Source organism: Myodes glareolus, chromosome 18 (assembly GCF_982192425.1).
Source record: "Myodes glareolus chromosome 18, mMyoGla1.1, whole genome shotgun sequence".
Lineage (NCBI taxonomy): Eukaryota > Metazoa > Chordata > Mammalia > Rodentia > Cricetidae > Myodes > Myodes glareolus.
In genome coordinates this window covers 55,955,956-55,982,252 of record NC_142043.1, presented here as the reverse complement: position 1 = coordinate 55,982,252, position 26,297 = coordinate 55,955,956, and the positions used below count along the sequence as shown (strand labels likewise).

Sequence of the window (26,297 nt, the reverse complement as noted above, 5' to 3'; positions counted from 1 at the left end):
AAATACCATGTGAAAGGGTAAATCACAACTACATGCAAAGATAAAAATGGCAAACTTTAACTCATTAAAAGAAATTGATCCTGTGCTATAAGGATAGTTCAAGATACAATCTACTTATAAATCAGTAATATTAAAATCTACACAAATGAAGTCAAAACTGGCTTGGAGAGGCCAGTGGAGTTTGAAGGGGTTAGGACAGCTGCCCTCCACTCAGAATTCAGTTACTCCATGTAGACAAAAATGGCTGAATTATTTACCAAACTGTAAAATTCCTTCCACTGAAGCAGAAGGAAAAGAAGATGCCGTCAGCTCTGAATAGTTTTCCAATGAAGCGCTCATTCTTCCCTGAATCAAACTGATCGACTTATAAAATTGTGGGAATTTGTTTAAACGCATTAGGCCTTAAAAAATGCCCTAAAGAGTCAAATGAGGAGTGCTTTATTTTGTTTGAAATACTACTAACTTTCACATGTTTTAATATGTAACATTTACCTGCTGTTTCTGCTGTCACCCTTTGTGAGACAGCTCTACCTCTAGATGTGGCTGTTAGGAGAAGCCATTTTCTGGCTCGAGTGTTTCTCTTATGCTTTGTTGCTTTTACTGATGATGAAAACAGACAGAAACATGGTCTTTGAAGAAGATAGTGCTACTCAGTCTTAACCTCGGAAAATTCAATGCATCTTATGTTTCTGGAATGTCTTTCATGGTTACAGAAACTAAACATAAATGAGGATTTACATACTGCAGAAAGAACATACTATTCATTGGTCATTATTATCAAACTCCAATTCTGGTTTTGGGTGTTCTTTTTGCTGTCATTTACTTCTTGAAGAATGTTTGATATGCTTAACATTAAGTGATGAATACTTCAAGGCTTGACCTCTTCTTCACCCACGAACACCACAACTTTGAAAATGTAGTGAATGTTCAAACAGCAGGTCATCAATTGGGGGTCAAAAAGACCTAAGCTTTCTCAGACACCATACTTTTATGAAAGTTACCTAATCCATATGTGAAACAAATTCATCTGTTTTAATATTTACATTAAAAACATTCTCTCCTTTACATATTAAGTAGTTAGTAATGAACCCGTCTAGTAAGATTATCGAGTCATAAGAATCAAGCAAATATATTTTTAACTTAGTAGACTTTAAATCAATTAATCTTCATTCTTTTATGCTCTTTTTAAAATCTGTATTGAAGATGATAGCATTGCAGGGGAAAACAGTGTGTTATAAATTATGACTAGAGTGCAGGTCCTTTTCTGTTTCTGGACTGCAGGATGTGGAGCCTGTCTCTTGTTCTTCCAGGGCCTTAAATTCTGCATACGGAGAATAAACATCTAAATATAATAATTGTTGGGTATTCTCAAACAGGAGCCTTGCTCTTAGTTTAGATTCCTCTCTATTGTTTATAGTTGATGAAGGTTATTTAATAGCCTTCCTGTCTCCCTAGCTCTTCCTTCCCTACTTTTCCCTCCCCTTTATTCTTTACTGCCTCATCTTCCTTTTTATCTTCCTAGGATGTTCCAACAAAATTGGTGGCAAAAGCTGTTCCCTTGCCAATGACTGTTCGTGGACACTGGTTTTTGAGCCCAAGGACTGAGTATACAGTAGCGGTGCAGACTGCCTCAAAGCAAGTTGACGGTGATTATGTTGTGTCTGAATGGAGTGAGATTATAGAATTCTGTACAGCAGGTAAGGGAGCTGTGGGTTATACTGATTAACGTTCTAGGAAAGCTGATTATCAACATACACTTTTTGTACCTACAAGGCGAGTAAGCATTGCATCGGAGGTGTGGTGCTGTTGGTAGCATGGCTTAATGGGTATCATAGTTGTTGGAGGGAGCTGAGCTCTCGGACAAAAGCAACTTGAGTGGTGGAATCAGACTGCCTTTTGCTGTGTGTGTAGTTTTTTCCAAGTGAAATAAAAACTGATGCAATTTCTGAATAAAGTCAACATTCATGGACCCTCATCCTGTAAAGAGCGTGTTCATATCTATTTCTCTTTCACTGTGTCATTTTCAGAGATACTGAAGGAAAGAAACCAGAAACAGTACTTAGGTTAGAGATAGGGGTAGCGCCCAGCAGAAATGTTTCTGTTATTTTTACCAAAGTGCTGGAATAGCTTAAAAAGGCCATTCGTAAACTACTGCCCTGTTTGTGCATCTTTGCTTCATTACAAACTTTCTAAGCAGTCATCTGTCTGAGAAACCTGATGTGGAGGGCCTGTTCTCTGCTGGAACCCCACACTCCATGTGAGTGGCCCACTACTTCCTCCTGCTCCTCTGTCCTCTCAGTCACACACGTGTGTTCATTGGGTGTCCTTGAGCACTTTAGTCATCCCCTCCTTCTGTCGGTTAGGATGGGGCTTTACTGCTTCCTCTCTACCTGGATGACTTTTTTCCTATTAAACAAATTCAGAGAGGGCTAGGGAGATCGCTTGGGTGCTAAACTGCTCGCCTTGCATGCATGCGGACCTGACAAATCCCAGAACCCACCTTAAACAGTCAGGCGTGGTGGCATATCTTGTAATCCCGGCTCTGGAATGGCAAAGGCAGGCAGATCTCTGGGACTCTGAGGACAAGGAGCCTAGCTTCTTGGAAAGCATTAGGCCAGTGAAAGACCCTGTCTCAAAAAATAAGGTGGATGGTAATTGACACTTGAGGTGACCTCTGGCCTCCACACTGTGCACATATATGCACTCAGCTACAGAAAAAAAATTAGAAAGAGGCTGTTTAACATGAAAGAGCTTGTAGGAAAAAATTCTAGAAAACAATTCACTTATCTGTTTCCAGGTTGCTTAGCAACTCCCCCATCTGTGGCAAACTTCAGATAAGACCCAACCCCTTCTTACATGGCCACACACTTGCATTCTTTCAGATGCAGCTCATAATTAGCTACTGCTTATCCTGGTATCTGTGAACTCTAAGGGTGTGCTAAGTGCCCGAAAGTCTGTCTCATTTTGGTTTTTTTCATGCCTCTTTGTTTATTCTATGAGGAAGCTGCTAAGAATGTTAACACTCTTGACTGTCAAAGATTTCAGTATTTTAGAACAAGGTAAAAAGTTTCTTGCAAGTATTATATTTGCTTATATTTTCCTTTATCTTATAGATTATAAGAGCCATCGTTTTAATGTATCATAAAGAAAAATGCCAATTAAAAGATGGCAATGTTTTCTTATTGCATTTATTGTTAGACAGTATCAGATGTTAAAATGTGAATAAATAGTGTAGGATAAGTTAAGTATAATTACTATAGTTTGGTAATCAGAAATGAAATAACTAAAGATGCCAATATTGTATTAACAGCAAGCAGAGCTCTCCTCTGGAGATAATGTCCCTGTGTCTGCTCTGTCACGTTGGAATTACTATCCCGCTCTGGAATCCACCTCACATTTAGTCCTTTTACTGAATCCCTTTTTATTTGATTTGTAGCACCAGGAAGGTTTGTGAGAGGTCCTTTACCTTAATTTTTATCAACAGAGCAAGATTCATACCAATGCAAAGTATCCATCTCTATAGCATATCTATATCAAAGGTTTAAGTCAGACATATAGACATGTGGTCTTTTGATGCTGTGCTGTTGTAGAATAGCCACAATCAAAAAGTCTAAATTGGAATGCTCTGAAATCTGAACCTTTATAAATATGTATGTATGATTACCTGCACAAATGCCTGTGCTTTAGTGTGGGGGTGGGGCAGAAAGGGGCATCAGGTCCCCGTAACCACACAGTGCTCACATGTAGGTGCTGGGAATTGAACCAGGTTCTCTGAAAGAGCAACAAGTGCTCTTAACTGCTGTACCATCTCTTCATCCCCTGAAATCTGAAACTTTGAGCACTGATAAAAGTGCCAGAATATTTTAAACTTTGAAGCAGTTTTGATTTTTGAAATAATAAAACCATTAAAGTATATGCAAATATTATAAACTCCCCAAACTCAAAATCTGAAGCACTTCTCGTAAGCATTGCTAGTAAGTAGAACCCCACCTGGAGTACAAGCATTTTTCTGTGTAAATACACATACAAAAAAAAAATCTTGGTATTTTTCCACTCGAGGGAGCTATATAATTTATCTGCCAGAGGCTACTTTGTACCAAAGAAAAAAAGGGCTGAAATACTATGACTTTGTTAGCTTAAAGAAGGTCTTTGGTGGTTCTAATACACACACACTCACACACACACACACACACACACACACACACACACACAGATGCATAAGTTGTCAGGTGAATGCATTTTTTTTTACTTCAAGCAATAAAAGGAGGTAAAAGCATATTTTTATGGAACAATCTCCATGGCTTTCTCATTTTTCCTACATCTCATAGCATTTGTGCAGAATTACAAAGAAAATGACAAGTCAGCTTTTAACTGTTCTACAGTATTTCTCTATAAATTACCCTTCTTTATTTTCATAGTTAAAAGATGAAGAGAGCTGGCTGTTCAGGTTTAGCAAGTGGTCCAGGACCATTTCCTCTAAGTTTTATCTATGCCCTTGAGTCTGAATTTTGAGAAAGCTATTTTGAATAAATCATCTTTAATTCTGTAGACCTAGCACTGTACAAGGCATTGGAAGCAGAACAGATTAGAATCCCACAGGTTAGTCAGTTTCTAAGACTACAACAACCTAATACCATAAAAAATGTTCTTACCACCTATATTTCTCTTCCTTTAGACTGTGAGTTTTTAAAGAAAATCACATAGTTTTTGTTTTTTAGCCTCACCATCTCATTGTGCATGTGCTTTGCACATCACGTGTTCTAAAATAATCAACGTCAGTGGCACCGGGTTAACTGGGTTGGGCTGTTGTCTTTATATGTCAGATCTTTTCCCTTAGTTTTGATGCAGTAGTTAGACATTAATTCTCAGTTTTAAAAACAAAACGTTGATCAGACATAGCTAAGGACTTTGAGGACTGTATTGTTCCTGGAGACCTTCAAGTAGGATCCAGAGCGTTCTGAAAGGTGATGGCTGTGAGAACCCCTGCACTTTGGCCAGTTGTAATTTCTGCATCAGTAAAAGGGCTGTTATCTATCTCATCACCTCAGGGGTAGAGACAAATTGAGCAGATACTAGTTCTGCTTTCCTGCTGTGCTGTCGCTTCATTGCACCAGTGGATGGGTAGCAGGACTGATGGGTAGCGAGGCTGGTGGGTAGGGGTGCTGGTGGGTAGGGGTGCTGGTGGGTAGGGGTGCTCGTGGGTAGGGGTGCTGGTGGGTAGGGGTGCTCGTGGGTAGCGGTGCTGTTGGAAGAGTTGCTGTTGAGTTCCACTTGCTTGGCTTTTGAACATGGTTGCTTCAGGATCTTTAATTTGAAAGATTAAAAATTACAAGATTATTCTAAGAAATAACCATGAAGCATAAAAATATTTATAGAGAAATAAAAATAAGCCACAGAAAGACAACAAATATTTTCTTGATACCTTCATATTTATAAAGTTGAACTCCCTAATGGTGTATTTTAATAATCCCTGATTTATAAAGCACGTAGCTGGCACTTTTGGTACTGTGGTCCTCAATAATAGACTTTTAAATGTTTCAGATTACTCAAAAGTTCATCTAACACAGCTGCTGGAGAAGGCTGACGTGATTGCAGGACGCATGCTAAAGTTCTCTGTGTTCTATCGGAACCAGCACAAAGAGTATTTTGACTATGTTAGGTAAGAATCACTATTATTTATGTGTTTGGGTATCTTGACTGCGTGCATGTCAATATACCACATTCTCGCAGAGGCCAGAGAGGGTGTAGGGTCGCCTGGAACTGGAGTTACAGGTGGTTGTGAGTCATCACGTGAACTGGGAATTGAACCTGAATTCTCTGGAATTGAAGTAAGTGTTCTAATCTGCTGAGTCATCTCTCCAGCCCCGAGACAAAGGCTTTTAAAAATGACACAGTACAGTGGTTCTGAACTTGTTTACACAACCCAAAGTATCTGTTTTGTTTTGTTTTGTTTTGTTTAGGCAGGGTAGTGGCTCACCCTGATAGCACTAGCATATATGTTCTAGAAGAATTATACCCTAGTTGCTTTTTTCACCACTGAGGTCATGTACATGAGGAATGTTTCTGCCCTCCTGCTGTCCAGGAAGACATGGTGACAGGCAGCTCAGCATCCTTAGAGCACCAGACAGCTTGGGAGACCATGGCCTGAAGTGCTAGGCTAGCCCCTCCTCAGGGCCCACCCCAGGGACTCCTTCCACTAGCAAGGTTGGTTCTACCACCTGCTCAGACTGCGCCACCAGCTGGAGACCAAATGTTCAACCACAAGAGCCTGAGGGGATGTTTTCTATCTGAACAAAAGCCAAGTGCTTTGTTGTGCCCACTATTTGTACATATTTTGATGACAGGCCAACATATCTGTCTTTTGTTTGAATATCTTATAAATTCAAATTTCAGTCTGTTGTTCTCTTAACCAGCCTAAAGTCTATATAATTTCTGGTGGACGCCATTCCCTTAATTGAAACTGAATGACAACTTATTGTGCTTATCAGCTGCTAATGCAGAATGGCTTAGTATATTCAGCAAGAGAAGTTTCTATATTTTTAACATAAAATTTGAAAACCAAAAAAAAAAAAATTGCACTATTGCTGCTGCCTCCAAAAGAAACACATGAACAGAAAACAGATCTGGTTTAGGTTCAGGTTCCTGGGATCCTGCCAATGACTGCTAAGTGTGACCACTGGAGGTCAGTATTTCTCTAGGATTTTTGATTCTTCCATGGGACGAGCCTTTCTATAACTGTTAAGATTTGCTTAATTAATTCTCAGAAATGTTTCCCAAAATACAAAAAGTTAGCATCAGAGCACGTGGAAAAGGATAAAGTAATTGTACACATTACATGATATAATTCCAGCCCACCAGCATGAAAGATGTGTGTACCAACAACAGAATCTACTTTTGTTTTAATTCCAAAAATTCTAGTAAAACCCATGTAAATTATATCCTGAAGTATACATACAAATACAGTTACTAGGGCATGGGTAGACTTCAGCATTTTTTAAAGCCTTATTTTTAAAAGAAAGAATAAGAAGAAGTCCTTTCTCAGCTGGAGATGGAGCTCTGACGGAGTGCTTGCCTGCTGTGCAGTGGTCGGGGTTCAAACCCCAAAACTACAAATAACAACAACAATAACAAATACTTCAGTCTCCTTTGCAGTGAACTTTAGTAAGGACATTTACTTCCATGGCTCTTGATTTGCATTTTAATTAGTAAACTATCATCAAGATACATTTCCCTGATTAGAATCCCTTTAAGATGTTATCTTCAGAATGCTTGATTGGCTATGAATGAATCTTACAATTACCTGATAATCTTCACATATTATGAAAAAGTCATGGATAAATTCTGAACTAATTTTGGTTTCGTCTAAAAATAAATAAATAAATAACACTAAATGAGCATGCCCTTACCTTGAATGAAAATCTCTTGCTCCCTTGCCCTTGTTTCTGCTCACTAGTTACCTTGGGTGTCTCCCTGATTGCGTTTTTCAAGACTCCCCTGTGCTTGGTAGACCAGCGAGTGTAGCAATTCCTGTACTTTTGCTGCCAAACCGTTTGTCCTCTTAGTTGGTGTTCTGTCACTGAGAGTAAGGCACATTTTAAAGCTTCAAGTTCTGCGTATGTTTCCTACTTTTATTATTCCATGGAAATGTACTCAGAGGTCTATGTGGGGTACATAAGTACCTGGGGTTTATAGGAGAGTGAAGTGAGGTGTATCCATTTTGAAGAGCCAAAATAAAATAAAGGCTTTCCTGTTCCTCCTCCCAAGTATAATTTAAAATCCTCAATTTTTTGTATAAATACAAGACTATAAAATGAAAGGTAGAAAGTGGAACTTGGCTCAACTAAAAAACCCTGAAAAAAACACAGGGTTAGTTCTCTGTGTTTCCGTTTACCCCATATGTGCTGGACTGTGTGCTGAAGAAACTGGCAACCTAGAAATGCCCATGGCACAGATCACAAGAACAAAAGGCCTGGCCCTTTACCTAAAGGACCGGGAGAAAATTGCTGCATCCATTTTCAGCCAAAACTGTGGGTATGTGGGAATCAGTCACATGCTACCAGCAAAGGCCAGTGGTGTCCTTCCACCCTTGTAATTACTCTACCTGATCTCCTGCAAGAGTGGTTCCAAGAATGCTGAATTACTGAGTCAGGAGCCTGAACTTCCTGCCACCAACTATAGGGAGTGAGGCTTACAGTTCTGCGTTACTGAAGGCGACTGGAAAGAATGATCTGTCCCAGCCAGACTGTGTTGGCTGAGTCCAGTGGAAACTTGATTTCTCACCTTAATGTTACTGGATACCTAAAGGAGAATTTAGATATCCATCCTTATCTAATAATAATACAATATATATAGTATATAGTCAGAGGGGCCTACTGAAATATTAGATTTAAATCAGACCCAGAGTCTCACAGTAGCCCAGATCCCGACAATTAAATTCATCAATAATCAGTAAACATAGAACCTGGATAAGGAAGGAATACTGAAGACCAACACTAAGATAACAGCTCTAACTTATAGAAAATACACATAGAAAACTGTTTTGATAGGCAATTGAAAATATACTGGGAACAAAAATAAAATGCACAAAGCAACATGAAGAACCAATGTTTTTAGAACTGATTTAAACACAGTATGTGGACAAAGTAACAGTAGGAATATAAAATAGCAATGGGTGGACTAGAGCAGGACAAGAGGAAAAATACTAATAAACTTGAAGAGCAAATAGAAATTACCCAAACTGAGAAAGACATGAAAATAAGGATTGTCAGACACCATGACTATGTGGAACACAGCATCTAGGTCGGGTGCTCGGAGATCCAGAAAGGACAGGAGGGTGGGGCTGAGACTCATGGGGCTGGAATAGTTCCAAATTTTGTAAACAGAATATGCCTATGAATTTTATCTGAGAAACCCCCCCAAATGGTATAAGTTCTGAAGAAATTTATTCCAAGGCACATCAGATACTCCTGAAAACTGAATGAAGAAGATAATAATTGGAGTTGGAGAAAATACAGTCTTTGCTCCTGGACAGCCCACTGTTTCTCATGAGGCCTCCCTGTGCCCTCGTGTTTCCTTGAACATACATTTTTAACAAGCTCCATTGGATAGTTGTCAGGTGGAGGATTCTGAGGCCTGCTGCTGTTCTAACTATGCTGGCAGGTAAAAACAAACAAACAAACAAACAAAGAAAACAAAAAATCTTCCTTACCAGAGTACTAACTTGGACTTTCTATTCTTTAACATGCCAGTAGGCATCCAGCAAGAAAAAGAAGCATTGAGTAATTCTGGAGAGAACTCAATGAGACTTCCATTTATGAAAGTGTAAACAGAGTTGAGCTACTAATAAGACACTAAAGCAACCTGCAAATATCAAGATGCAGTTTTACTCTTCTTGAGAACGGAAGGTAGTCCTGTCACCCACCCAGCATCAGTAGACAGAAGCCAGCCTTTCTGGAGCCACAGAGTTCAGATATAAGGAAGTCAGGAAGACACCCAAGGCTCGCTTCCTCTGCGTCTTAGATCTGCTGTGCAGTGCCTCACACTGGGAATTCAAAGAGAGGGAGGTGTCAAGGAACTGGATGATAGAGTCTCAGGCCACATAGACAGCAAGGAGTCTATTTGCTTAACCATATTTCATAATTCTTACAGGCTTTCTTTGTTCTATTCTTTTGTTGGCTGCAGTGGGTTTGGGGGCAAATGCGAATAGCTGGCGTTGTCAAGCTGCAAGAGATCACCCGTGTCTGGTCTCGGTTAAAATGGCCAAACATAAGGTGCAAAACACTTCCGCCTGGCCTAAGTGGGGAGTACAAGTTCTTACTTTTAATTACTTTAAAATAACAAGAAATATAACTCTACAGGCTCCCAAGGTAGAAATAGAGATTAACCGTGAAAGTCTGTCTTTTGTGTCTTCACTCTACTCTTAATTTGAAAACATGTTGGGATTCCTTCCAGGGCTTTTACTATATTTATATTATATCTAAAAGGGTTAGGTTCTCTTTTCACATTAATAAATAAGTAGTTTTACCAATTTACATTTAAAATATACACCCTAACAAGTTTTTTTTAACTGTCAGTCTTCTGTACTGTGAATGTACTATCACTTGACCTGTGGGTCTTCTGTGACCAGCAGTCACTAACGACATTCTGTTATGACAATTGATAAACACTGTGTAATAATAACCAGGGCAGTAGAAATTCTGTCTTCAGCCAGGTGTGGTGTTGTGCCAGCACTTGGGATGCTAAGTTGGGAAATTCTGAGCTTGAGGCTACCTGGGACTTCAAAGGGAGACTTTGTCTCAAAAAACCAATCTACTTCTTCAAAAAAAGAATTAATTCCACTTTGTTAACTTCTGAAACTGGTATGATGAGAACATTTGCTTAACCATATCTCATAAATCTTACAGGCTTTCTTTGTTCTATTCTTTTGTTGGCTGCAAGACCTCCTAGGTTCAGAAATTCTATTTTCATGTATCTTGGCAGCTTGCCATTGTATTATAATTGTATTTTGCACAATGTTTCTGATTGATTCTATTTTATGATTTTGTTGGAAAATCTGTTATGCCCTGAAATTTATTTCCTTGTTGTCTTGCATTTTTTATCTGGATTCTAATGAGTTTCCTTGGAATCCTCCCCTTTAATTGTTTTTCAAGCATTTCATATATTATGGATTGTTTTCCTTTGGAGTTATTCTATTTCATTTTTCTCAGTCTGTGCATCTGGTAGAATGTTAAAATTCTATGAAACATCTACAGTAAGAACAATTTTTCACTCTGACATCATTCAGATGGCATATTGAACTCATTAGGCTAGTTGCTTTTGAGTTTGATCACAGAAGTGAAGGGTAGTCTCTGATTTGTCTTGCAATGATGTCCCTGCTTTCAGTGGTCTAGCCTTCTGTGGCTCATCAGGCAGTTGTGTGACTGCACAGACAGTGTCTCCAGACTCCACAGTCTAGCACTGATGGTACTGGACCCTGTGGAGAGGACAGTCACAAGGTGCCCCAGAAGGACAGGAGACTCCAAGAGTTGTCACCACAGCTGCTGTCTTCAAACCAGAGCATGGCGGAGACCTTCCTACAGTCTCTGAGACCAGATCACAATGGAGATCTTCCTGCGGTCTCTGAGGATGAACATTGAGAGATGCCTCGGTCCATGGTGGCAGCAGCCCAGTTCTGGGGTCATCAGACAGGATGGACAATCCTTGGTAGATAGCACACATTTAAACCAAGTTCTACTTAGCAGTGTTCATATATTCAATACTTCACTTATAAAACCCATAAAGTTCAAATGAAGCTAGTTTCACCTGTTTCTAATTGCAGTTTATCAGTCAGTCCAGGAAAATTATTTTATTGTTAAAGACCTCCAAGGCTTGTAGATCATCTTTATCTTAGGTCCAAGGCTGTGATAAGTACTGTCAAAGGATATATTACCCTTGGTCTGGTGAAAGCCTGGCCATCCAAGCCTGTAACAGTAGGTAGAGAATTTTGTGCTATTCAAATCTGTAAATCAGTATATTTCCCACTATTGACTAAGCAGTGGCTATTTCCTTTCTCCCGCAGAGAGCACCATGGGAATGCTATGCAGCCTTCTGTCAAGGATAATAGTGGCAGCCATGGCTCACCCATCAGTGGAAAATTAGAAGGCATCTTCTTCAGCTGCAGCACTGAGTTCAATACAGGGAAGCCACCCCAGGATTCACCATATGGAAGATACAGGTTTGAGATTGCAGCAGAAAAACTTTTCAACCCCAATACTAACTTATACTTTGGGGACTTCTACTGCATGTACACTGCTTATCATTATGTGATTCTTGTCATTGCCCCTGTGGGATCACCAGGAGATGAATTTTGTAAGCAGCGCCTTCCTCAACTCAATTCCAAGGATAATAAGTTTTTGACCTGTACAGAAGAAGATGGGATGCTGGTGTACCACCACGCCCAGGATGTCATTTTAGAAGTCATTTACACTGACCCTGTGGCTCTTTCTCTGGGCACCGTGGCAGAAATCACTGGTCATCAGCTCATGAGTTTGTCTACTGCAAATGCAAAGAAAGACCCCAGCTGTAAAACCTGTAACATCAGTGTTGGACGTTAACGCCACTTTCGTACCCTCCCCTGCCCTGTCTTCCCATAGGAGCATTGCCCTCTGTTGTTCATTGTCATCACCAGATGTCCCGCTGAAGCATGCAGATGCCGCTGTCACAAAAAGCAAACTATCATTCAGAGCCTTTCTGTGTCTCTTCTTGCCCACCCTGTCCACCACTTCCAAGGATGTCCCCAAGTTGTCCTGACACTTCGTTTGCCTAGATGCTGCAATGCTTTTATGTTTCCTTTATGCCAAACATAACAAGACAGTTATATAGACCGCTTTAGCAAAGTACAAAATAATGGCTTCTAAATGGTGTTTAAATATGCATCCATTTAATCTACTGAATAAATATTGGGATAACTCCAAACCGCATGAAAGGGTGTAATTGCAGCATGAGTTAAATCTTAAAGCCTAGATTGTCAGCACTTCCACCTTGTTGTTTGACAGTGTTATTTATGTTATTTATATTAGCTAACAGGAAAGTTACTGTGCTTCAACATAATAAATATAATAGAAAAATATTTTATTTGTATGTTGTATAAAATATTTACAATCATATAGAATATAGTTACATTTTAATAGCAATTGTATACATCTCACGAAACCATTTCCCTTATCAAAGATGTAATTTGTAAACCTTAAATAGTTGTGTATCTGTCCTGTTACAAGTAGATGACTTCAATTAAACAAATTTATGAAGGCCGTTACTCTGATTCATCAAAGATTTAAAACATCAGGTGACTACAGAGAAAACAATATGCTTCTGATATAGTCTGCTTCTGGAATCAGTATCTTTTTCTGCCCAAGCAATATAAAAATCTGAGTTTCTTCAACACCATGCTCAAAAATACAGAAAACAGAAATAGGAACAAAGTTGAAAGTGAGAAAATGTCTATCTGTTACTTGATTTTACAAAAACCAAAACCAATAAATGTGTTTTAAATGAATGGAGAAAAAGCTAGATCACTAAAAAGCAGATAAAAGGTGTCTTGGTGATTTCCAAGCTTTTGACCCTGTGCAGAATGAATGCAACTCAAGAAAGTTGTTTCCCTTTATAAAGTACAGACCTTGGAACATTAAGAAAGATGCATATTTCCAATGGAAAAATAGTTATATAATCTTAGTGTAGGAAACAAGAAAATTAGCAATAATACTATGGTCACATTGAATTATACTGCAGACACACCTATCCAAAATACCTATTTTAAATTTTTAATATTTTATTTTAATATAAACATTTGTCAGTTATAGACAAAGATAATTCACAAAGTACATGCCATCCAAATGAACTTTGGTAACCAGAAATGTAAGTTTTCAAATAACAGATCAGATAATGCACTATTTTCATGTAGAAGTCAGAGATTAGCGACACAGTCGGGTGTACTTTAGGGTGTTTAGAACGCCTACAGACATACAGGACAAGGTAGCAGATGTTGTCTCGTTTAAATTCTTCTTAACAGCTGTTTTTCTCCCTGGATGAAGAGCAGAAGTTTTCCTTGTCTCACAGTTAATTTAAACCCTGTTCTTTTCCATACATCAATGAGTCAGTCTTTGGGCATGAATAAACCCTCCCTAGCAGGTAGTCTGCCTATGTGCTATTTTAGGTTTGACAAGATATTAGTTTTTTTTTTCGAGACAATTACATTTGACTATGGATTTCAGTTTTGTGTGGAGTAGGGTGAATGCTTTTACCCATCCCAATATTACCTACTATTTCCCTATTTAAATCCCTTCTCGTGTATGATTACACTAACTCTTCCTTTGTAAAAACAGCTAATACTATCTCTAAAGTGCTCAGTTTTCAGTACATCAAACTATTTAGCAAGAACAATAGAGGAAAATAAACTTGACTTTATCTTGGGTGGAACTGATCAGAGCCAAACCTCAAATAGTTTTGGCCACGTCCTGCTTGCTGATAAGGACCTCCAACAGTCTCAGTTTGGCTTTTATGTGCTTGTATTCATAGTACTCATCCGCCATTGGCATCCTGTCTTCCTTCTGTGGACTTCTGCAGAAAAGAAGATACAATCTATTAGTAGATACGTGAGCCAGGTCATTAAAGGTCCTTTTGTAACTGACAGGGGACTGTAATGTCCACATGGTGCATGCATGTGTGTGCATATGTGTGTGTGTGCATGCCTTCTTTACATCCCTTTAGCCTCAATCTCTGCTCCATGTCTTTAAGTAACACTACTCTTTGCCAGTGCATTGTTGCAAATGTAAGGTCCCATGCTCAGGCACAGAAAAATGGTGCAGGTGAAAAGGCACAGGCCAGAGCCCCCCTCTGAGGAATCCCTTTTCTGTTCATCCTCTTTCTTGCCATAATTCCTTTCCTGTGCAAAATGTTCAGCTCTTACAGTGAAAACTTTCAAAAATAACATCCTGATAATACTGCAGATATTTGATTGCACAAATAATCCATACATTTATAGTGACAAAACCCTTCAGAGGCCGTCTTATAAGCTTGAAATGTTTCCCAGCAGTTAACCCTGTTCCTGTTGCTGTGCAGTAGAGCTTCTGAGCTTCTCCTTGACAGATGGAATCCAAGAGTCTAAATAGTCAAAATTGGGACCAGTGAGATGGCTCAGAAGGTAAAGGTGGCTGCTACCAAACCTGATGGCCTGAGTTCGATCCTTAGGACCCACAAGTTTTGATCCTTAGGACAAGCCCAAGTTGTCCTGTGGCTTCCATACATATGAATACATTCACAGTTTAAGTTGCAATATCTTTCTGCATACCAGTTGAAAGACTGGACATGTGTACCAGTGCATAACTTTGGTACATGCACAATCTACTGTGTGCTCTTATTCTATTACCATGAATGTAGACAGTCTTTCTAAATGTAAAAAAAAATCCATTCACATGGTCATTTTAGCTTTATCGGTGGTTAAATCTTAGCAGTAACAGTCTTAGGGAAAAATATTAAATTTTATTTCCTTGCCATTCAACTGGGTGAGTTCTGTTTTGATAAATAAGCATTTTCCAATTAAATGACATATCACCACAAGAGGGCACATTACTTCACATGGAGCAAGCAAGCGTAGACATATCTAACATAGGCTTAGGAACTATAAGTACAGTAAAACAAGCTGTTCCTCAAGTGCAGTTAACTCATGAATAAATTGCAATCATGTTCTTCTGCAAATTCCTTCTTAGATATATACTGATGAATAGATTTTTATATACACACAATCAATGACTATTACCAAGAACAGGCACAACAATTAAGCCACCATGATGCTAAAAGGCATGCCAAACACTTCTACTGATAGATCCTACCGGCAGGACTGCCAGCTCACCGGAACCTCTCATACTCTAAGGCAGACTCCTGTGTTCAAATGGGTAAAATTGTAATATCTTCAGGCAGCTCAAAGTAATGAGAAGACTGTGTATGTCTAAAACCTAAGCAACTTATTTTTCATGCACTGACTGCTGAGATTTGAAATCCTGAAACCAACTCAAATACTTGACAGAATGAAAAATTCCAACTGAATAATTTTAAAGATAACTTTAATGTAAGTCACATATGAACTCAAAGCACCTAGTCAGCCTGTTACTTTGTAGACCTATAAGTTTCTCACCTAGTAAGCCCATTGCTAACGGATAGCCCTGGAAAATAGAAAAGCTCTCACGGACAATGATACAGGCAGGCTAAGCCTGGAGGTCTCAAAATGCTTTAGCACAGTACCACACCCTCACAGCAGCCCGTGGGCTGACAGGAAATGACAGCAAGGCACGAAGGAAAGGCAGTTGGGAAAGTATGCCCAAGTCGGTGTGGTTAGTAGGAAGAACCTCCCAGCTCAACTCTGTCAATGGAAGCTCTGTGACTTTGGGAGAGTTATATGCTTGTAAGAACGCCCAACCTTTTGACATTACACAGTATTATCATAAAACTATGTAGTTTTGTTGTTGTTGTTGTTATTGTTGTTGTTGTTGGAGCCATTTGCATTGCAATCTTCTGGCAGTTGTGGCAGGGTGGGACCTCCTGGGGGGGTGTTTAAGACTAATGCCCCTTGTCACAGTCATGGCTTCCTAACTTATCCAAGGAGACAGAGAATCTCACCTCATTTGTGTAAACAGAGACTGAGGACAGCTAAGTAAGTTGTCTCTTCTCCAAAAGGCACTAACATTCCTTACCTGACTCCGTATACAGCTTTGTTGGTAACACTGAAAATTACAGGAAATTAAAGAGGGTCTAGTAACAGCTGGGTGGAGACCGAAAAACATAGGAAGAGAGATGGTTCAACTAAATATTTCAGGGAGAGAAAAATTGCTATGAACTTTTGACTAAACCCTGGAATAAAACAAAGAGAGATGGGCAGTGAAGTTTAGAGGGGATATTAAAGGAAAGCACTCATGTAATATTTCGAAAATAACTTATGGAACTAAAAATCTTAGAACAAGGGCTGAAAATCAAGGGCATTTTAAGCTTAGATAATTTCTGCCATTGGGATGAATTTCAGACATTAAACTCTGTGTTCGGCTGTCACTTTGCAAAGACTGATGCTAACACCTGGCAGCTATTAACATCGACACCCCAGAAAGCATCCCTCACAGTGTTACCATGGGGTACTGCATTGGCAAAAACACGGTCTTCAGCTAGGACCGACATCTTATCCCTCTCCTACAAAAGCAGAGTCCATTCTGAACCGTAGTTCCTTAGGAAATACTGGCATAAAAAACTCTGCTCACACTTACCTTCCAGTCTGTTTGAAAAACTGTTCTTCAAATTCTCGCAGGGCTTTCCGTAGCCTCTTCTTGTCAGCCCTGGTCTCTCGGAGATGGTCAAGAAGGACTGGCCTATATCAGATGAAACACAATTGTCATTACTGAGCACCAGCCTGGCCGAGCGATCACGGCTGCATGAGATCAGCAAAATGGGCACAGAATGACTGGGGAGTGATCATGGAAGAACGTTCTGAGTAAGCGTGGCCCACACTATAAACGTGCTCTCAGCACAGACGCGGCACATAAGCCTGGTGTACCCTGACATGAACAGTGTCACGGGCACAGAGAAAGGACGGTGCACTGCATCTGCTGTGAAAAATGGTGATAGTTATGGTGAGGTAAGATGATAGGACAGAGAAGGCATCTAAGGAGTGCACACCAATGTTTGTAAAGATAGAGACAAGAGGGAAAATATGTTCTTAGAGTGAGGGGAGAAGGACAAAGCTCTTGGGAATGAAACTGAACCCAGGGAAGAGCTGACACTCCACTGCAATCTACTTTGTGGTAGAATCTATCCATCCTTTCAGAGACAGAACACTGAAGTTATATACAGGCATTATCTATAAGTCAAGTTTATCAATTTCAAAAATGCCCCCACCCACCCTAATTTAGAAATGACTTCTTTACAACTACCACCCAAAGGTTGGAGAGAATGAGAGAAGAAAGAAAGATATATTCTCTTTTCCCAGCAAGCAAAACATTGCGTATTGTCCTTGGTTTTACCTCATCTCCATTTGGGACACACATATAAGCATGTTAAAGAAGAACCTCATAGTGTGGGATGTTACATACATACTATGTAAACCAAAACCAAAAAGGCCACATGATCAAAACATATGCCAACCACTGGATAACGGGAATAGTAAGGAAAGTCTAGACATCTTCTGACTGAGAGTCATTCGAAGACAAAAGACCCACTCACTGACTGGTGGCCAAGGTCATTCCCCATCTGCAACACTATGCCTTCTGAATGTAATAAGAAAGGAAAGAAAAGAAAGGCTCTGGTCACTGTTGACCCACAAAGGATCTTACTTCTTTGGGTCCAATATTCAAAGACAAGATCTCCTTTGACACGGCAAAGGGTTACAAGGGTTACTAGTGCCAAGGTACAACAGAAAAGTAGGATCAAAGTAATTGCACATCAATACTTATGGCATATGTAGGGCTTTACTGTGGTTCTTTACATCTTTGCCTTCTGTAGTTTCCACTTAAACCACTTTCAGGTCTATTCTCTGCAGGAGAGTACATTTTAGTCTCTGAACAGATGTTGAATTGTTAATGTACAGGCAAGGTACCCAATCCAGGGGTTTTGAGAGGCCACACCCAGGCTGCTCACTCACATAGTGGCCTCGTGTAAGTTGGACATGGAGAGAGCTGGTTGCTTCCCTTCTTTCTTTTCATCTGGTAGAAGGGTCCTCATAGGCTCTGTCTCAGAGTAGGCGAGGTGATCTCCAACAGGAAGGCGGGACACTGGATCTGGTAAGGAAGGTTGTTGGCTTCTCTGTGGACAGTCCTCATCAGAGTCCTCTTCCTCCTGCTTGTCACAAGCAGAGTCAAATAGTCACAAAGTGCTACACGTCTCTTGAGCATTTAAGAGGACTGCAAGACCCTACAAGCCAGTAGACAAGCCTACAGCCATCAGACAAGCCTACAAGCCATCAGACAAGCCTACAAGACAGTAGATAATCCTACAAGACATCAGCCCATAAGGCTGCTGAGAACTGGAATGGAAAGTACCAAGAGCCCTTGCTCAGTTTCATTAACAACCTGTGGAGCAAAGAGGTGTCCATACTGAGCTACAGTGTTTCCCAAGTTTGTCTATAGTAGTTGGTCCAAGGAAGACAGACAGGCATTCAGGATACGGCCCAGGTTGTACTGTGTAGTCAAGTGGATCCTCCCCCAGACCTCCTGCACTCTAGCTTCACAGCAGAAATACAGGCTAAAGCAAGATGTACTACAGACACCTTATCCAAAAATTGTTCCCTCAGACCCAGAGCAGGCCACAGTCATATAGAGGATGATAAGGATGCTCAAGTTTAGAGAGGCCCCTTAGACGGCCAAAGAAGCTGTAGTTACTCCTTAACCTTTCTGGTAATTATGACAGCCAAAAGGTTTTCTTGAAACGTGAGAATCATATTTCCCTTTAAACTATTCTTCCTCCTCAAAGGGAACGTTTTAGACAGACTTTATCATGCTCCTAACATCCTTTAAAATAGAGAATTATAAATATACCTAAGTAGATTCAAATTCATATCTATTTACTTAAATTCATATTTGCTGCTTTTTACACTGCAATCTTGAGTAGCTGTTTGGAAACTGATGGAGTAGGCTGTATGGTGCTTCTGTCTGCCTATAAATTTATTTTTAAAAAATAGCCTCAGTTTCAGTACTTCTTTGTATAGAGATAAATTTGCTTATGTCTAGTATAGTGTGATCAGATGGAACCAAAAGAACGTCTCTGTATTTCAAAGAATGCACTACCAGTTTTACTAACCACCACACACAGAACGGAGACATTCTGTCTTGTCTAGCTATGTTACAAATTAATAGTGCCACACCGCAACCCATTGTGTTTTTCTGCTTGCCAGAAGGAAGGCAAAGAAATGAAATTATGTTCAGAGTGGCCCCAAGCATGCCATTTTGATATGTTTTGGTTCACAGCAGTTCCTGCTAGATCACTGTTAAGCACAGTACTGGGCTGGGGAAGATGACAGAAGCTTGTGGGGGCATAGTATACACAGCTAGGGAGGCCACTTGGTAACATTTGTGCTGCCATGACCTAGTCCTAAACAGCAGAGGCGCAAGGTGCCAATCAAGGTTCCCAAATCATGCAGCCGTCTTTGCTTACAATCGTTGGGATCAGCGACGGTGTTGACAAGATTTGCTTGATAATCCTGCATCGGTCATACAGAGGCTTTATGAGGTTCTTGTCTTGCTTAGTGACCTGAAAAACATAAAATTCAATCTGTATTCTTTTATCGGACAATATTCTCCCTGCACCCACCACGTGTTGGGGATCCATCCCAGAACCTGGGCAAGCTAGACAAGCATTCTACCACCGAGCTATCGTCTATTCCCTAAGACAATATTCCAGCAGCTCTCCCTTGCCCTCAAAAGTCTTGTTTTTAAGCCCCAAAGGATCCTAACACTTAAACAGTAATGAGTAAAAAGGAAGTCACATTTTTGGGGAGGCTAGAAAAAATCCAATAAAGAATGGGGTGAGTATAGAAAATTGGGCCATAAGGCTTTGTGGGTTAAAGGTGAAATCCAAGACCTATCACTTTTTCTTCTGAACACCTATGCTGTGTGAACTTTTGTGGTTACATTCACAAATACCAGCTATGTCCGGGCCTCCATTACTACATACGAAGAATGTATACTGCCTTACTAGGTAGTTCTCATATAAACTTTAGTGAATAGGGATAAAACATTTTGAATCCTGAGTTTCCTACCCACACAACAAAGGGGTTAGAGTTTTAGAGTTCCTTCCACGCTGCTCCAAAGACAGACAGGTATCTTTAATTGGCTCACTGAAGTTCCAACCACAACAATGCCAAACCTCTTAGTGTACTAATGCCTTCTGTGCCCATCTGCTGCAGGACTCAGCCGTACACACCACGGGAGCAGGTCACGGTTCACATAGAAATTCAATGTCTCTCTCTACTGCTTATCCATATATCTATCCAAGACGGCCAAACCCATCTTGTTCCTAGTCCCCCAATGCCTGCCCCACATATACATACTGTCCCATGCATTGATCTGCTATATACCCATTACATACAGCTGTCCCTCCAGTTTCAGTCAATGGTTGATACTCATCAGGGCAGGGGATGGGAGGGAAAAATTCGCCACAGTCACCCATGTGTCTTTTATGGAAGTACCCACGACAATAGACTAAATAGCTCTGCCTTCCAGATCTTCCTGAGACAAAATAGCTCCCCGGTGACACTTGATGTTCCATACCCATGGCAGCTACAAGCCACATTAATCCATGTTGATTCTCCTTTTCTACGAACCTTTCTTTCTATTCTGCTATCTGGACCTTAACTTTTCTTTGTTAGTCTTACCTGACCAAATAAAAACTTACTGAGGCCTGAGATACCACTACATATTTAGCTTCTCACCATTATCTGCCACAACCCTATCCTGATTGTTAAGTTTATAAATAAAAAGAACTCTACTTATTAGTAATTCTCTCTCTCTCTCTCTCTCTCTCTCTCTCTCTCTCTCTCTCTCTCTCTGCTTTCCTTTTCAAGATAGGGTTTCTCTGTGTAACAACTTTGACTGTCCTGGAACTCACTCTGTAGACCAGGCTGGCCTCAACCTCACAGATATCCACTTTCCCCTGACTCCTGAGTGCTGGGATTAAAGGCCTGTGCCACCACTGCCTATCTATATATTATCATGTTATGTGAATTTATACACAAACCCCAGGCTGTAACCTAAGACTCATTGGTATTTTCAAGACAAAGATAATTTGCTGCAAGGGCCTTTTAGTTTTGGTTCATAACCTTAAGGACCTTTAATTTTCTAGTCAAATTCACTCTTTATAAACATCTTTAGACACAAACGCACATATGTGTGCGCGCGCACACACACACATCTGCCAATATGTAATCCATAGGATTTTACTACATTTTAAGAGGAAAAATAATAATGTAAGTTCAGAAAGCATTAAAATAGTATTTCCCTTCAGTGCCTCACGGGGACGTATGTTCAATAGAAAGCACCGACAAAACAATGTACTTAAACACTGGTCTCTTTTGAAATTTGATTGTGGTTTTTCTACCTAATATATTCCCCAGACTCTAAGAGAATCCTAGAAGGGAAAAATGATCAGGACATCTGCTGACAAATTCTGTCTTCTAGATAAAAGGTGGAAGCTGCACCCGTGAAGTCTCAACAATATGGCTGCCTAAACAAGACCTGAACAGTGTGTGTGTGTGTGTGTGTGTGTGTGTGTGTGTGTGTGTGTGCGCGCGCACATATGCAGGGGTGTGTGTTAACTAAAGAAAAAGATCGTGAGTTTCAGAGGGATCAGGAGAGAGGCAGAGACATCAAGGGAGGAACTGAGATTGGGGGAGGTGATGGTGTGACTATTTTCATGAAAAATAAAATGTTTGATTATGATTAATAAAAAGGTTAAAAAATAAAAAAATAAATAAAATGTTTTAAATACTTTGAAAAACAAAAATCATCAAGAATGAGAATGCTGCTTTAGAAAATGATCCGCCCCAGATACTAGATGAAAATTGCAGTGCGCGTACAATCAACTCAAGTCCTCTTAATGCTGGTGCTATTACTCCTGGGATCATTACTGATTAATCCCCAAAGAGAAGTGAGCATGTGAGGCCAGCCCACATGTGGGCCTCATACACACATGGAGAATGTTGAAGGTCCTTGATTCCTAAAACTAAAAAAAAATCATCGTTTTCTGTCCCTCGCTATCCAGAGAGGAAAATGTCAGTTTTTCACTTATATCCTTGAGAGATAGCTCATTTGTGGGGATGGGGGGGGGGGAATGATTGTATTTCAAGTTACTGTGCTGTTCTGAGAAAGAGGCCACGACAGCTGTTTCATGGGGAAAGAAACAAACAGATGGATAAATCTGCTCGAGTTTTCCTAAATAACCTCCTGACCAGGGTCAGAGAGAAAACATCTGGGCTGACCACTCTGTGACAGTTTGAAATGCCAACTTCTCCTCAGGATGCAATGCCACCCCTAAGAATGGGAGCCACATAGGAAGTAAAGAACTTTTAGCATGGCAGAGAGAGTTAGCTGCCAACACTTCTGACCAAATTATGTTTGTTCGAGTTCTCGCTTCCTTAACTTCCTCTTCCATTTAACTGAAGAGTGAGGGAGGGATAAACCTTTGGGGTTTATCTGTGCATACTGACCTGGACAGCAATGCTCCTCACCCTTGACAGCTCTCTAGCTATTTTATATGGACAACAGTAGCTATCAGTAAGCCATATTGCACTAAGTGTGGTTCCTTTGGTACATAACAAAAATCAAAAGATAGCCTTTTTTTTTTTTTTCTTTGAAGTACAGGTAGCCAGCAGCATTCAGAAGTAGAAACAGAAAATAGGTTTGTTTCCAGTGATTAGCTATTTTTTAAAAAAATCTAAATAAAGGGGGAAGAAAATGGCTGACAATATCTGAACTAACCAGGCTATGCTGTAGGGGTTCCCAGCTTCAGCTTCAGTATGAGCTCTGACTATAACACCAACGCAAAAAATTCCCCTAAAGTCTGGGAGGAGGGAAGAATCACTTGTCATGGAAATTTGAATAGTCACTGTGGTTTAGGTGTATGGCAAGAAGACCAGAGAAAAGTTATTTATCCACTCAAACTTTAAGACCCTGCACTTGGCGAGGCAAGCTGGCATGCCACTGCTTGTTGAGAAGGCAGGGAACTGGCTAGATGCTCTAATTATGTGTCCTTTAGTTCTGCCATGGTCTCTGAACTCATTGTTGGTAACCACCCTATGCCTCCCTCTGGTTACACTTCTCTGGAGCAGTACCGGAATATGGTGTCAAAGCCTGCACATCGCACTACAGGCAGCCCCCATCTAAAAGGCCCCGGCTCTATTGTAGAGCTCTTAGGTCTGTATGTAGTGGCTTCTGACACTCACTAAGCCATTCAATAGATACTTTGCTTAAAGTAAAAGAATTTTGCCATTTATGCAAGGATGACTTCTAAACACTCAGGTAGGTCATGAACCATTTGATAAACCTCCATCTCCAAAAATATTGACATTATGATTCCTAACAGTAGCAAAATTAGTGCTGACGTAGCAATGAAAATAAGGTGATGGTTGGGTGGGCTGCCACAACATGAGAACTATATTTAAGGGTTGAAGCATGAGGAAGGTTGAGAGCCCCTACTCTAAGGCTTCAACATGTTCTCTTGTTCCAACTAAAATACGCTTGGAGAATGTAGTCTTCCTACTAATGTCACTATACTGACCAAGCCACCCACTCCATCTTCACATTTGCCCTAGGATTTATTCACAGTCATTGGACCTTTTAAATGTTTGTCATCTCGTGCTGGCTTTCTGTTACCACTGGGCCACCCCTTACTCCACTTCACTGCCTGCAAGGCCAGTGCCATTCCACTTGTCATAGCTTTTCTGATTGTATCTCAAGCCTCTCCGTGACTCAGCCATCAGCCCTGAGATTCTTGTGTATTCAAACAACAAAAACCAAGCAAAACGCTTCCTTCTTTCACAGTGTTAGTGCTTGGGAATTCTGTCTAGAATGTTATGTTCTTTGCTGCTCTCTTTGGCCTGTTCACTTTCTTAAATGTCAACTGTCTTTGTCCTGCTAATAACCCCATCCAGGAAACTATTCTTGTTGCCTCTGTCATTCATAATCTTCGTTCCTTGCACAGTTCTTACCAAAATCCTTGTCTATTTAAATTGCTTATTATACAGGACAACAGTTCTGACATCATTTCTCTATCTTGATTTACCTGAACTCATAGATCAATCATTTGGATCTATTTGGAAATGTGTCCATCAATCATCTACTATTGTGGTTTGGATATAAAGTGTCCCTCCAAAAAGGCTCGTGTGTTGTGTCTTGGTTCCAAGCCAGTGGCTCTATTGAGAGGTGACTGGATCATGAGGCTAATGGCCTCATCAATGGATTAATCCACGGATTAATTAATAGCTGAGTAGACTATCCAGAGGTAAGCATTGCCAGTGGATGTTGATGAATCAGCCATTGGGATGTTGATACGGACCAAGAAGTTTATACAGATATGGACAAGATAACTATAAAATACAACCAAGTCTCTTGGAAATACTAATGGCTGGGAAACCTCAGCGTGCACATGTTCACAGAAGTTATCCACTGGCTATCATCAAAGTCTAGAATGTTGGGGAGCAGGGTGGACGGATAGGCTAGCCATATGTGAAGCACAACATACCAGCCCATGACACAACCACCACTGACTTCCCTTTATGACTCAGAACACATTGGTTCTTTTTCAAATGTAAAGATGAAAGGATGAGGGAGGCATCTCTGGTCCTATGTGTGCTTGCAGAACATAAGTCCCAGAGTGAAAAACTAACAAGGGACATCTAGGCCTTCTGAGAGCTGGTTAATAGTCCCGCCTTATTAAGACCAGATCATGCATGGCAGAATAGGGAAAGTGATCATAATTCTCAACAAGACTTCCTTCCAGAGTCAAATGTCATCCATTTGTTTATTAGGACATTCACTCAGCAGACGTACATGCAGTACCTATTATGGACAGACACTAGGATGCTATGAACAATTGATAGTCCTCCTGTGCAAGAAATGTGATGGACTGAGGCAGGAAATGATGGAACTTAGAGGTGACAAGGTGACTGCCGCTCTTACACAGGAAGTAAAGCTCAACCACGTGAGCCTCAGCTTTGACAGGGAAGGGACTCAAGAAAGCTCCCTTGACCTAAGCGAAATGGAAGCACAGATAAGCAACAAGAGGAGGGATTACCACGGTAAGTTCTGCTTTTCTTTATAAAATGTAATCTTTCCGGATAAGCCCCAGGCTTATGTAGCCTAATACCTAACTGACAACTCTATCCAGCTGTCTCCGATTTTAAAACTAAGATGCGTAAAGCTGAAATCTTTGGTTCTAAGATCTATCACTCCCTAGAAACCACAGTTGTCTTCTTAGGACATGAAACCCTGACTTTATACCTCTCCCTTCTCTATCACACTCCAACATATGAGAAAAGGCCTACACTGGTGCTTTTCTTTACCGATAATATAATTAATTATACCCTAGACTTGGGTTTATTTACTTCTTTGCTGGAGCCCAGAATGCCTCCTCCTGTCTTTACCACCTTCTCTGGAAGTAGCACATCCTAGAATCACATCGCAGCATCCTAGGTCACAGCCAGCCATTAACCCGCCAGGAGCTCAACAGTCTCCTAAACATGTGACAATGGCGGGCAAGTCCTACTCTGACAGATGGCCAACACCACGCCCTCGCCGCCACTCCCCCCCCACCAGTGCTAATGTGGTAAGGTACCTTCGCATCATCCTGGGGAGGAGTCTGGTCTCTCTTCTCCATCACCACAGCATCTGAAGTCTCCTCTCCAGAGGAGCTTGGCTCGGGACCCACAGCTTCCAACTTGCCATTCTCTCTGGGCACTAGAGGCTGCTCACAGGGTGGGTTTCTCCGGGGGCCTTTGGGGGTACTCCCTTGTTCTTCCGACAGTTTCAGCCTTAGTTCTATGAGAAATGCCTTGAGTTACCACCAGCAGGAACGATTCACTGGTCCAATTTAAAACAGAGCTTCTCAGGAATTCCTGCCCAAGGCAGGAGCAGCTAATGATGGCTTCCAGCTGACGAAGTCAGCCTTAACCATGACCAGTATATCATAAACACTCAATTGGCCACGTAGAGCCCTAGAGGTTGGGCTCCCCTGGGGTGAAGGACCTTCAGACAAGGACTCAGGTTTGGATGGCAGCAGACATCAGGAGGAAGACA

At 40.7% G+C, this 26,297-nt stretch overlaps 2 protein-coding genes across 6 annotated transcripts in view; one reads left to right on the top strand and one right to left on the bottom strand.

Moving 5' to 3' along the window:
• Phyhipl (phytanoyl-CoA 2-hydroxylase interacting protein like) overlaps positions 1 to 12,793 on the top strand; it is a 33,961-nt gene extending 21,168 nt beyond the window's left edge. For both annotated transcript variants that reach the window (XM_048451532.3, XM_048451533.3), the window contains exons 3-5: positions 1,523 to 1,697; positions 5,542 to 5,659; positions 11,558 to 12,793. In XM_048451532.3, the coding sequence (XP_048307489.1) occupies positions 1,523 to 1,697; positions 5,542 to 5,659; positions 11,558 to 12,092 (828 nt within the window). In that variant the 3' untranslated portion in view covers positions 12,093 to 12,793. The remainder of the gene's footprint in view (positions 1 to 1,522; positions 1,698 to 5,541; positions 5,660 to 11,557) is intronic.
• Fam13c (family with sequence similarity 13 member C) overlaps positions 12,593 to 26,297 on the bottom strand; it is a 114,421-nt gene continuing 100,716 nt past the window's right edge. For 3 of the 4 annotated variants that reach the window (XM_087898227.1, XM_087898226.1, XM_087898224.1), the window contains 5 exons: positions 25,837 to 26,039; positions 19,663 to 19,758; positions 18,155 to 18,351; positions 16,785 to 16,886; positions 12,593 to 14,094 (listed from right to left, as the gene is read on the bottom strand). In XM_087898227.1, coding sequence (XP_087754353.1) covers positions 13,971 to 14,094; positions 16,785 to 16,886; positions 18,155 to 18,351; positions 19,663 to 19,758; positions 25,837 to 26,039 — 722 coding nt within the window. In that variant the 3' untranslated portion in view covers positions 12,593 to 13,970. The remainder of the gene's footprint in view (positions 14,095 to 16,784; positions 16,887 to 18,154; positions 18,352 to 19,662; positions 19,759 to 25,836; positions 26,040 to 26,297) is intronic. The other variant, XM_087898225.1, reaches the window with a different exon arrangement.